At 46.6% G+C, this 12,579-nt stretch overlaps 1 protein-coding gene across 4 annotated transcripts in view; it reads left to right on the plus strand.

Moving 5' to 3' along the window:
* Window positions 1-5,912: 5,912 nt before the first annotated feature.
* Window positions 5,913-12,579, plus strand: part of TRIO (trio Rho guanine nucleotide exchange factor) — a 254,994-nt gene continuing 248,327 nt past the window's right edge. For all 4 annotated transcript variants that reach the window (XM_074826110.1, XM_074826120.1, XM_074826140.1 and 1 more), the window contains exon 1: window positions 5,913-7,185. In XM_074826110.1, the coding sequence (XP_074682211.1) occupies window positions 7,071-7,185 (115 nt within the window). In that variant the 5' untranslated portion in view covers window positions 5,913-7,070. The remainder of the gene's footprint in view (window positions 7,186-12,579) is intronic.

Consider the following 12,579-nt stretch of genomic DNA (forward strand, 5'->3'; position numbering starts at 1 on the left):
TTACAAGATATTGATTGACAGAAGGGATACAGACATAGGCATCCAAGATGCTTTCCAATCTGGGCAACTCTAAACCAGCATGCTGATGAAGTTACATGCATACAAGTACACAAGCAACAGAATGGATTTAAATGTCCTCTTCTGGGAGATAAGCAGGGTGCCATTTGTTTTAAGCTTCACTTTTGATTGTCTTTTCACTTTGTCTAGGCTCATAAATTACAATTCTATTTTACGCATGGCTCTTGAGTGCTGCTGTTTTGACAATTGATTGTAGGCCAGCCAGTACTATTAAGACTATTACTGTTAAAGAAGAAGGATAATTGTTAACTGGACTTAACACTGCTTTGATACTAAATGAATGGTTTTCTCATAAATGTAGTACGGGGTGTGTCAAAATGCTTGATATAAATAAGTGACATAATGTAAGGCTGTCTGCTGATCTATTTGCAATCATTAGCGTAATAGCTTAACCGATGACCTATTTTTCTGATACATAGCAGTGGTCTGTTTAAAGATACATAGGTTACATTTTTTCTATATGTACTGTGCATTTTTTACTGTGGACATGCTAGTGCTTTTTAGAAGTGAAGGGCAGAGGTTGTTCTGACACAAGTTGTCTGTATATCATGATCAAATAAGATACTACCAATGCCTTCAATGCATAAATTGTTATGATGTTGGAATACTGTCCAGTAGCAATCATAGACACATAGATTGTTGACAGCTTTGGTAAGCTTGACAGGGGCACACCTTGCTGTTGGCAACCTTTTATTCTACAACATCCCCTGAACAGGAGCAAGAAATAAGCAGATCTATGGAGGATGCCAGGCTTGATGTAGAAACTTTCCTTTAGGGCTTACACGGTTTGTATATAGAGTTCTTTGGCAGTATGGTATACTCAGAACGACAGGAATGATATGACACAAGTCGCTGAGTAGCTTGCACTGTTCAGTTGCTTAGTTTAAAGAGCCAAAACTCAAAAAGCAAGATCCTGGAAGGCTAAGAAGGAAATAAGTAAGGTGTTAAGATCTTCATGCTTTCTGAACTGTAAGAAACAACTGTGTTACAGCTTTGAAGCCAGCCATGCTACCTCTTCATTGTCTCAGTTGATCTAGATCACTGGTGCCCAATTTCTTAACTTAAACGTACGAAGACTTGAAACCGGATGGTTTTCCTTGTAAGGATTAATATGTGAGACAGTAGAAGGTGGAATGCAACAAGAAAAAGGAAATGCTGAATTTGTCTCTTGAGCTTGTTTTTTCCTAAGATGCTCTTAAAGCAAAAGAAAGACTGAGGAGACATATTTAACTCCTTGTTAATTAAGGTGAACTCATCTAGTGTTGCCAGTCTCCTTACCCAGCGGAAAAAAACCAGTCACATCCCTCTTTAGTTACTTGGAACCATAGCCTAATCAAAACCTAGTCTTTGCAAATTCAGGGATGACAATGTTAAATGGTCAAGAATATGTAATTTGATCTGTTGTGGAGTGAGGAGCACACTGCAGAATGTCTAAAGGAAAGGTTTTTTACAAGCAGAGTAAGAGGTCATGCCACTTTGAGAATAACTGATTAGAAAAGAGAAGTAAATCACCCATAGGTGCTTTAGCTTTCATTGACCTACTGTTAGTATTTCTGGATATGATCCATCTAGGCTGTGATCTTACAATGAGTGTGCATGTTGTTTTCAACCAGGCTCAGTAAGTTCAATTATTTCAGAAAGTCTCTGAAGCATCACACACATTTCTGCCTAGGAAATCTTGGACAAATAGGAAAAGACTCTTTGAAAGTCCAGTATGGCTTCAACGTTAATGCTGCTGACAGAAAATCTGAAAATAGGGTGTGAGTGCATGTCTCCATTTACGTGTAGGCATACTTCCTTGTGGAGAGAGCAAGCATTTCTGAAAACCTGGATAGCAAAGGCACTGGAATGACTTGTCTGAGATGCAGCCGAGTGGTTCAGCCACCAATAATTGTACAATAATGTAGAATTATGAGTGCCTAAGTGTAAAAAGAAAAAAACAACACTTCATTAGGCTGAGGTTAGTCAACAGATGGCATATAGACCACCAATAGTCTATAAAACATCAGACGGCTTGTGTGATTTCTACACATAACAGAAGCGTCCTTGACATTGACAAGTCAGTACATGTCATGTAGCAGAACTGGGAGCTGGATTTTTATAGAGATATCACATCATTGAAATGGTGACAATTAAAAAAAAATGTGGTTTAGTTATAAATAAAATCAGGATGGTTAACATTTTTGGTAAGCAATATGCAAAACCACACAAGTTGGTCTGTAGGTTATTAAAAACCTGTTTGATTCTTTTGCTTAAGATTTCACAGTCGTGACCACTTAAGCAGGAAAACTTTAGTTGTAGTGACCATCAAACACTGGCCCTTTACAGTTTTTGACTTAAGTGTACTAAACCTCTCCCTGCAGGCGCTAAGAGTATCTGTGAAATGTTACGTCCTGGTGGGTGCTGGCAGTGCTGCTCTAAGTTTATAAGCAAATGTAAGAATATGGAACGTCTTACCAGTGGAAGTATGGAGAAAATATTTTCAAGTAGACTGGCAATATTTTACACAGGTGATAGATAGTTCAGTTGAGATACTGAAAAATGTTACTGTTTTTCAAAAAAGTAGAAAAAACAATGGAGAGGCAAAGGCAGAAGTTCCAAAAGTTGCCAGAACTCGTACAATTAAACAAGAACTTGATTTTACAGTATAAGGAAGTGGAGCATTTAGGCTTAGTACTGTTCAAGACTTTTCAAAAAGACATGGATGCTTCTGCAGAAAAGCGGATGATAAAAATGATAACGGTTGGAAAATGCCTCAGTGCTAGTCTACAGATAAAAGAGATGCATCTTGTGCTTGGAGAATAATTTGAAATTGACAAATAGTTGCTATAACACAAGCACCATTTAGATCAGAAACCAGATAGCAACTCGGAGGTGGTACACATTAATAACTTCGATTGCTTTCCTTAACAGCTACAAACTTTTAAAAAAGCCTTGTCATCTTAAAAGCACAGTAGCAGCTGGTATGGCCTTCTCTACTACTTACCACAAGTGCTTCTGCCTTGTTTTATAAATTCATTTGGAACCACCCAAAAGCCTGCTGCAGAAGAACAACATTTCTAAGAAGCAGTTCTCACAGGCTGGTTAGGTTGAAGAGAAGTCCACATGCATTTTTCCTTCAACCATTTTCCATGTGGAAGTCTTGTCCTTATGCCATCTTTTATGTTCAGTGTTTTGGTTTGTGAAATGAATTGTGAAACTTGTGGACAACTATGAGAGGAGAAATCCACTGTAAAAACCTGGATGTTGGGTGGTTTTTGTGTTTTGTTTTTTTTTTTTTTAATTATTGAAGGGTTTTTTTGGTTCTGAGCAAGGAGACAACTCAGACTGACTGCCCAGGTCAGCATCACCCCCTGTCTGGTAGTTTGTCCAAACTAATGAGTTTCTAGTTTACTTCTCCTGAAAGCTTGTAAACACCAGTGATTTTAAATCAAGCCATTGCCCCGCTTTCTTTAACATCTTATAGAAATGGGGCAAACTTGGTTTTTGCTTTATGCATTAAGTGGACAGCAAATGCTGCAGGAAAAGAACTCAAGCAATATCCAGTTTGCATACTCCTTTAGGGATGAAACATGAGGTGACATGTGACACTTCACAGCCTGGATACTGAAGGCTAGGCACTGGGCAAGCTTCTTTGCTCTCAAGAGACCTCTTTGACAGGAATAAAGATCTTTGTGCATTGATATACTGATTTTAGAGTGACCATTCAACCAGAGTAAGACACAATACTAGGAAAAATAAAGGACATCCAAATGAAACAACACTTCTCTTAGGGCCTTTATTTTACTGGCGTGTAAATCTTTGAACAATTTTCTCACATAAAATTAAATGCTTATATATATATATATAAAGTAGGTACAGAAATTAAGCATGATTTCAACATCTTTAGTTTTTAAAACTCCTGTGTACAATTTAAATAAACTCTAATTTGAATCTCAGCCTTAACACTGTTCATATTTTGCAGGTCATGGCACCCTTAAAATATCTTTTACATGAAGAACAGTATTTTTTCTTTTCCTGCATTTACTATTGCAATTGGTGCAAAAAACACTTGCAGGTTGACAAAAACCAAGACAAGCAACGTAGGAGTTGAGGACAGAGAATATGGCTATTCCCTAATGACAGGCTTCCAAAGTAGGCAAACTTACTTAACTTTTCAACGTGCAACGTTTTCCACATAGACAGTTCATACCTTGTTTGTTTGTTGGGTTTTTGAGTTTCAAGCCTAAAATGATCAAGAAGAACCAGACTAAGAAACTTAATTTGCTAATGTCAAAACATTAAACCTGGTATTTGATATCTAAGGTGGATACCTGTGAATGAAATCCTTGTTTTATTACAGCGTGTTAAGTAACTTTGTCATGTATTTCCCTATCTTTGTCTCTTTCTTTTAATTTACCTTTCAGTAAATACTGCATCCTGAACATTAGCGTGAACACAGCTGTATTGCTATAATCCTTTCGAACGCTGCAAAGGATATGAGCATATTTGGCTGTTGAAGGTTCTGTAAGGGCCACCTCTGCTTCAGGTGAAGAACCTGAATTGCAACTAGTCAATCTCAATCACTTTCACAGCAGTAGAGGCTCTTGTAGTGGGGGGTCATGGCTCAGGGCACCCATGTGTTGGAGAAAAACAAAACCAGCATCTCCTGCAATTCAGCGGATGGAGGGGACAGGGGAAGGGACAAACTTTGGTCATCCAGCCTTCAAAATCATTCAAATGCACCTTGTTTTTTTATCACCCACTGACAAATTGTACAGTATGCTGGATGAGCAAGTACGTGGAAACAGGCGGTCAGTATCTTATTTTCAATGGCTGATGAAACAGTCTTCCAAAGCTTTTTCCAGTGTTGCACAGCATGTCAAAGTCTTAATTCAAATTCAGAAAACAATCTTGAGCACTTCTTGCTCTCCAGCCATTGAAAGCTCGAATTATGGAGATTCCAGGAGCCCTGCTTTTCTTTACTCATTATATTAACTCTTTCCATTCACTTATCCCATTTTCTCATGTTCTTATGCAGGTTCTTTTTCTGTGCTGATGTACAATATCCAATTCCTACTCCCAGGTCAACTCACTGCTTGCTAGAGAACAGCAGCAGTTGTCCCAGTGTGTTTTTTGCTAGGTGGATGGTGCTAGGCCAACTAGAAAGGAATTCACATTGCAGCCACTTCTGACAGTGGGGTGCTAATTTGGAACTCTTTCCTGTGCCCGCTGCCTGAAAGAAAACCATTAAAAAAAAAAAATCTTTTCAGTCAAACTAATCTCTTCTCTGTAAGAGGAGGGCAGGGCAGGGTTGGTTGCACAATAGCTTTTTCATCAAGCTATACAAGTTCAGATAAATACAAAGCTTGGGAACTTTGTGTATGACTTCCACATCATCTGACTGTAACAGAACCACATTTCTCTTGAAGTTACCTTTGCTTTTAACACTTATCAAAGGTTCAGGAGTTTAATTCCTAAAGCTGTACTTCTGCGTTTCAAGTGTGGTAACAAGCAACGTCTCTGACAAGCATTTGAGATGTGTTCCTCTGCTTTATCACTTTGTGCAACTGCTACATTGCCTACTTTGCCACTCCTTCCTCAACCTTATCTGCACACAATCTTATTCTGGCAGTTTAAGACGAGGAGCACGACTGCGCCGGGATGCACCTTAACCAGGCACCCCATTGCATTTCCCATCATGAGCCGTTTGCTTCTTTTACGTTAACTGAACTGCTCCACAGCACAAAATAATTTTGAAGAGTTCCTGTGATCACCGAAGAAAAAATAGCAACAATACAGACAGCAACATAGCAGATCGTTTCGACGCCTTTTAAAGGCCCCTTTCTGAAAAATCTGCGTGCCCCCCGTTTTCCCCCTCCGAGCGGTGAGCGCCCCTCCCTCGCACCCCCGGGGAGGGCGGAGCTCTTCCCGCGCACGGCCCCTCGCCGTGACCGCGCACCGAGCCGCTAGGGAGCCGCCGGCGGGAACGCGCGCCACGCGCCACCCCGCGCGCCCCCGCCCCGGATGGACGGACGGACGGACGGACGGACAGGCGGGATCTTTTAGGCCCCCCCCCAGCTCGACCTCCGCACACCGGCGAGCTGGCGGCTGCGCGGCCCCACAGCAGCTGCGTGCGAGGGCGAAAGTCGGTCGGAAGCGGTTAAAAAAATATAAAATTAAAAAAGATAAAAACAAACCGATCAGCCCCAGGCCAACGGCCGCCGGGCAACTGCCGCCAGGGACCCACGCGCCGCCCCGCCCCGCCCGCCCGGCGGGCTCCCCCGGCGGCCGCGCCCCAGCCAATGGGGAGCGGGCTTGGCGGCAGCGATGACGTCCCGCCCCGCCCCATCCCGACCGGTGCCGGACGCAGCCGGAGACTCCCGAGCTCCCCCCGCTCCGCCGCCCTTGTTCCTCGGGCGGGGACTCGCTTCCTTTCCCGACTCCCCCTTCCCACCCTCCTCCTCCTTCTCCTCCTCCTCCCAGTCAAGATGGAGGACGGCGGTTGCTGCGGCCACCGGCACCACGACGGCTAGCGCAGCTGCTGCTCCTGCGGCTCGCTCCTCGCTCCCTCAAAAAAAAAAAAAAAAAAAAAAAAAGAGAAAAGGGAAAAAAAAAAAAGGCTGGAAACGTTCCTCCTTTCTCCGCCCACCGGCTGCGCGGACTGCTGGCCCTTCCCATGCCGTCGTCGTCGTCGTCGCCCTCCTCCTCCTCCTCCTCCTCCCGCGATTGTCTGCGCTCCGGCTGCCGCCCGCCCGCCCGCCCTGACTCCCTGCATGCACACGCCGCCTCCTAGGTGGCTGCGGGGGGTGGGCGCTCCCGGAGCTGCCATTCCGCACATACCTTCATGTCCCTGCGCTCGCCGTGGCCGCCCGCCGCCGCCCCGCATCGCTCGCCCGCTCCGGCTGCCGCCCTAACGGCCGCTCCCGCCCGGAGGTGAAGCCGGGACCCGCGGAGGGGGCGGTGGGGTGGGCGGTGGGTCTCGCCCGGAGGAGCCGCCACACGCAGCAGCCATGAGCAGCGCCGCTACCGCCACCTCTGCCGCCACCACGGCCGGCAGCGGCGCGGGGGAAGGGGCCGAGGAGGCGGCCAAGGACTCGGCGGACATCGCGGCGTTCTTCCGATCCGGTGAGTGCGGCCCCGTCCCGGGGGGGGGGGGGCGGGGGGGGGGGGCTGTCGGAAAGGAAGGGGCAGCAGCGGGACCGTGGCTAGAGGTGGCGGCGAAAGGTGGAGGGAGAGAGGGAGGGAGGGAAGCGACGTTCTCCTCCCCGGAGCGGGGCGAGGGCAGCCGGCTTTGTCAGGTGGCCTCGGGGAAAAGGCTCGCCCTCCCCTCGCCGGCGGGGCCGCCTCGGCAGTGCCCGTCCGTGCGGGATGCCGCCGCGCTTCCTCGGGGAGGCGGCGGTGCGGGGCCGGCCGGCGCAGGGGCGGCCTGGCCGGGCGGCGGCGGGGCAGAGCGCCGACCCTCCTCGGCCCGTGCCGGGGGGCAGCGGGGCCGCGTCTGCGGCCCAGCAACTTGCGGGCGGGACGCCACCCGTGCCGGCAGAAACGAGGCGTGAAAACGGGTGCGATGGGCGGCCCGGCCCGGCCGGGGCGGCCGCGGGGGCTGGTGCTGCCCCGAGGCGGTGTCGCCGGTGACAGGTGCGACGCAACCCTCCGATGCCGGCCCGAGAACGGGCGTGTAACAGGGGCCGGGCGGCACCACCTGGCGCCGGGCCGCCCCGGTGCATCCCCGTCCCCTCCGAAAATGTCCCGCCGGGGGCTGCGCGGTGGGACGCGGGCGGAGGAGCGGCCGCGGGTCCGGGCAGCCCTGGGTGTCGGAGGGGCGGGGAGGGGGAGCGGGGGCAGGGGAGCGGCACGCCGCAGGGCTGCGGGGAGCCGGCTGCGCTGGCCGGGCCCCCGGGGAGGCGGGCAGCAGGGCAGCGATGACACCGCTAGAAAAGGCAACGCGCCTTCGGTCGCGTTCCGTCGGTGCCGTGCTGCGGGGTGGCGGCCGAGGGCAGGGGTGGGAGAGGGCAGCATCGATAGCCGGGTGTTCACGGCGGGAAGGGAAAGAAGAAGACAAAAAAAGCGAATCCCACGTTAAGGGGTGTCCCTGCCTCGGCTGAGGCCGGGCGGCAGCGGCTCTCGGGCGCTGCCGGGCTGAGAAGCCGGGCTCGTTGCGGAGGCTCGGGAGGGAAAGCGGGGGGGCGCGGGGGAGCCTGTTGACAGGCTGCCGGGATAAAAAAAAAAATGGAGGCCGCTTTCTCCCTCGGTGTTTACTGTCGGCACGGAACCGGGCGGGGAGGGCGGCTGCCCCCGCCACCGAGACGTTGTGCCCCGGGGAATGACGGAGGGGAGGACAGGGTAGGGCTGCCCGGGCCGCACGAACCGCCGGCGGCGGGGACGGAGCCCTGCCGGCAGCCTGGGCGGCGGCGGCTAAGCCTCCCTCCGGTGCCGGCTGCCCTCCCCCGAGCGGCGGCGGCTCCTCCCCTCCTCCCTGCCGCCCTCCCCCCGCTCCGCGCCGCCGGCGGCCCCGCGCCCCCCGCGGGCACCCCCGGCCATCGCTCCCGGGCGGGGCGGCAGGGCAGGGCTGGGCACTTGCTCCGTTTGGATGCCTAAAAAGGAGCGGCGAGCAAGGAAAATGCCGACTCACCGCTGGAAAGATGAGGGGATTGCCGATTTCGTGTGTAAAAGATAATGAGGGCAGTAGTCATAATAATAAAAGCCGTGTTAATTGGGATTTTAAGGAAAGTCCATGAGGGAAGTGGGAAACGGCGTAATCAGTGCTGCTGGCAGTCGGTGCTTGCTGTTGAATGTGTTTGATTGAATGAGGGTGAAGGAGGAGGTGTGATTTGTAGCAGGCATCCCTGAAGCAGGGTTCAGATCTGTGTTTGCTTGGACAGACGGTCCGAACAGGGGGCTGCCTCTTCTCTGAAGGGCCTGATGCTCCCTCGGCAGCCTGTTTCACATGACGGTAATGAGCACGTAACTCCTTGTTGAGTCAAGGTGCTGGCCTTGGTGGGTTTCGTGGGGGAAGAAGGACGGAGCTTTGTCGTTCTCAGGAAGAAATCTCGTTGAAAGCAGAACGATGGATTACAACAGTAGACTTAGAGTCTGCCTAGTGTAGTTACAAATGGGTACGTGTGTAATAATCTGGCAGTTTTGGAAGACTCTGCCAGCTGCATTAATAGTCAACTTCCAATAATGTGTAGGCAGAGGGATGACACAGAGTTGATAAGCTTGTAAGTGGTGCAGTGATGACTTCTGATACTGATAACTTCTGGTAACAGGGAAGTTGCACCGAGCTTAGTCTTGCAGCAACCAAAAATCTTAAAGCAATAGGAGGACATGTCAAATGCTTATCGAAAAACTCTTAGAGCATATTTAACAACTGTCATATTTACATGTGGAGGTTATCTGGTTCGGCATGGGCTGTGACATATGCTGAAAAATGTCCTGGCATCTCTCCTGGGTGTTTGGTATTGGGAAGAGCTCTTCAAACTGTACGTGATCCACTCTTTTATAACAAAAGGCTCTATTAAGAGGTCTCGGGTGCTTCTCTTTGTTCAAACAGGAGGCACCATTTTTTTCAGTGAAACACAATGGACACAGCGATCAATGAACAAGCAAAAAACTTCATTTGGTGTATGTGGGAGCAGACAAAATATTTCTCTCTTTACAGTATTTACAATGACAAATGCTTCCTTTTTCCTGTCACTTGCAGAGAATGTCAGCAAAGCTGTAGCTGTTAATTCAAAGATAAAATGAGTAAAAATGTTACAATGTTTTCCAGTTGGAAAATAAAACCCAACAACAACAAAAAAACCTGTATAAACAATCAGTTCTAATCTTAGGTTAGTTAAAGTTAGGTTAACTGCCAGTGGTGTTATTGGCTTTCCTTTTGTAAGACTAAGCCTGAAGTAGAATTAAAGTAGCCTAAAGAATGGAGTTTCATTATTTGGAAGATGTTTTGTTAGGATATTGAACAGCAGCTAGGTTCACATCACTTGAAATGTGTACGTTTCCAGTTTTCACTTTGGTTATGTAAATGTAAACTCACTCTGAGTTGTTGTGGAAATAAGTTGCAATTCAAATGTGAAGAAAGTAGCTGAACTGGAAGTGAGGTAATAGTACGAAAACAGAAAGATTGTGTTTCTTGAATTTAAATGAAGAATCTCATCACTGGAATTGGAAGAAATTGAGGCAGCTTACTTTCAGTTATCTATTTGGTATCTAAATCTCGTTATTTGAAGTTGAAAAGACAAGAACACCTTGTTAGATCAGTCATTTGCTTTGTGGCAGTAAAACTGCTAAGAAGCAGAGTTGAGTGCCAAGCAAAGTGAATACATTTTGACGGAGAAAACACAGTGATTGTAGGAAGTGCCTTTCTGTCCTATATGTAAATTGGAGATTAGAGATGACTCTGAACTGATGGAAGAGATATGTTTTGAGCTGAAGATGTATAGACGACCATCCCTTCTTCTCTTATTAAAAAGTGCACTGGTGTGACTCGAAAGGACTAAAAATCTCTTAGAATTATGGAAAACCAGACTATCGCTGTATGAAAACCCAGTGGTGCAGAGTGTAAGTGGCTGGGTAGGAGGGTGTTAATACATGTGTTAAGTATACAAGATCTGTTCTGTATGAAGAAGTATTAAGATAAAGCTCTTCAAAATGTATTTAAGTTTCAACTTAAAATCCCCTCTGTGTATTCAGAAGGGCTGAAAATGGCTAACATGAGCAAAGTTGAATTTGAGGGACTGCCATCGAGTCATGGCATACAGGGCAGTAACCATACAGAGGCTTTGTTTGGTGGTTGTTCTTCTGTTGTTGTTGCCTAAATTTTCATCTTTGCAGCTTTGAGTCCTCAGTACTTTAGGAAGGGGACTGTCAACTGACATCTTTAGGATGCAAGAATGAGGGCTGTCAATTTTAAATCATGCTATTATAACAGTGTCCTCCAAAGAATTTTTGCTAGTTGAAGTTAATGAGTTTTAGTTTTGAGCATAAAAAACAAAACTTTTTTAATCTTAAGTGAAAGATTGATCGTACGTTTTGTAATTAAACTTAGCTTTCTGGGATGATGGAGAAATCTGCGAATACCAAAGGATGCAGAGAGAAAGGCTAGTAAGCACTTGAGTCAACTCCTGACTAGACAGTATAGCAAGTGCCTTTATAAATGGCTCTGATAAGTCTTAGTGGGAAAAAAAACCCCAAGTTGTCAACTGATAACTCTTCACAGTTGTGTGATGAAAGTGGATGTAGTTATTTACTGTAAGATACATTTATTATGAGTGGCTTCTGCAAACTGCACAGTAGTTTCATTCAGGTACAGACAGACTGAGTTTTCAAAGCCATTGAGGAGGTTCGTGTTGTCACCGCCTGTTTATGAGAACACTTGCCACATTTGCAGAAAGAGCACAATTTACATACTGAGCAAGGGGCAGGGACCTTTTGGAGAGACAGAAATGTTTGAAAAACAAAGGAAGAACAAGAGGTCCTGGAAGTCTTGTCACTAGGGTGAATAACTACCCAAGCTTTGCCAAGTCAAATCCTAATATAACTGTTAATCGTACTTCATCACTTGACCTCGGAAAACAAAAAGGTGGAGGACTTTCCATCTAAAAATTAATCTGTGCAGGTGGCAGCAGTCCTTTCTCAGGAGTAGTAAATCTGTAAGATGAACGTGTGTCTGGAGGAGAAAGGTGTCCTGAGTAGAGTTCAGTGTGCCACCTCTCCCGAGTGAAGTCAGAGATCAGGCTGATAGCCAGAATAGCTTTGACTAGCACCTGGTTCTAACATTGTATACTTACATTCTCCTGCTTGTGTGTGTGCTTTGTAATATAAGCTTAATGATTAGAGAGTTTAAAACTTTCTTTTGAGATATATGTAGGTACCAAAACGTCCATGTGAGTATTTTAGGAAAATGGGATGCTGAAATCTATTGTGATTATGAACATGTAGTTGAAGATTTCTGCAAGGACGAGTGACTTAAGACTTGGATCAGTCTAGGTTCAACCAAGTCTGCCTGTAGCAGCCTAGGCTGATAATTGCTTGAGTAGCTGAGACCATATAGTATCATGAAAAAACAATGTTTTTTTCTCTTAAATAATGATTGTGTGCTTTGCCTAGTATTCATGAATGTCACTTAACAAATAATACAGTAAGGATAAAAATCAAAATATGTATTCAGAAATTTGTTACTTCAAGTTTACTGGGAGGACCTATGCTGATCATATTGTTTCATATACTGTTGCCTTGCTTGCTTTAATTTAGTGTCCTCTGTGATAGTGGCTGGGAAGGTTGACCGCCTGTAGTAGACAACATTAAAAATGATACTGTAGTAGCGAAAGTCTCCTAGGAAGAGGGAAAGAAAAGAGAGGGAAAGGGGAAAGATTACATGGAAAAGACAAAGCAAGCATACTATTAAAAGACAGCAATTTTTTTCATGAAGACTACTAAAAAAAAACCACACTAGCATTTAGATCATGGGCAAAACAGCTTTCATATTGGGCATCAAATTTGAAAAAAGAGCCCAGTTTT

The sequence above is a fragment of the Strix aluco genome, chromosome 1, assembly GCF_031877795.1.
Source record: "Strix aluco isolate bStrAlu1 chromosome 1, bStrAlu1.hap1, whole genome shotgun sequence".
In the NCBI taxonomy this organism is placed as follows: domain Eukaryota; kingdom Metazoa; phylum Chordata; class Aves; order Strigiformes; family Strigidae; genus Strix; species Strix aluco.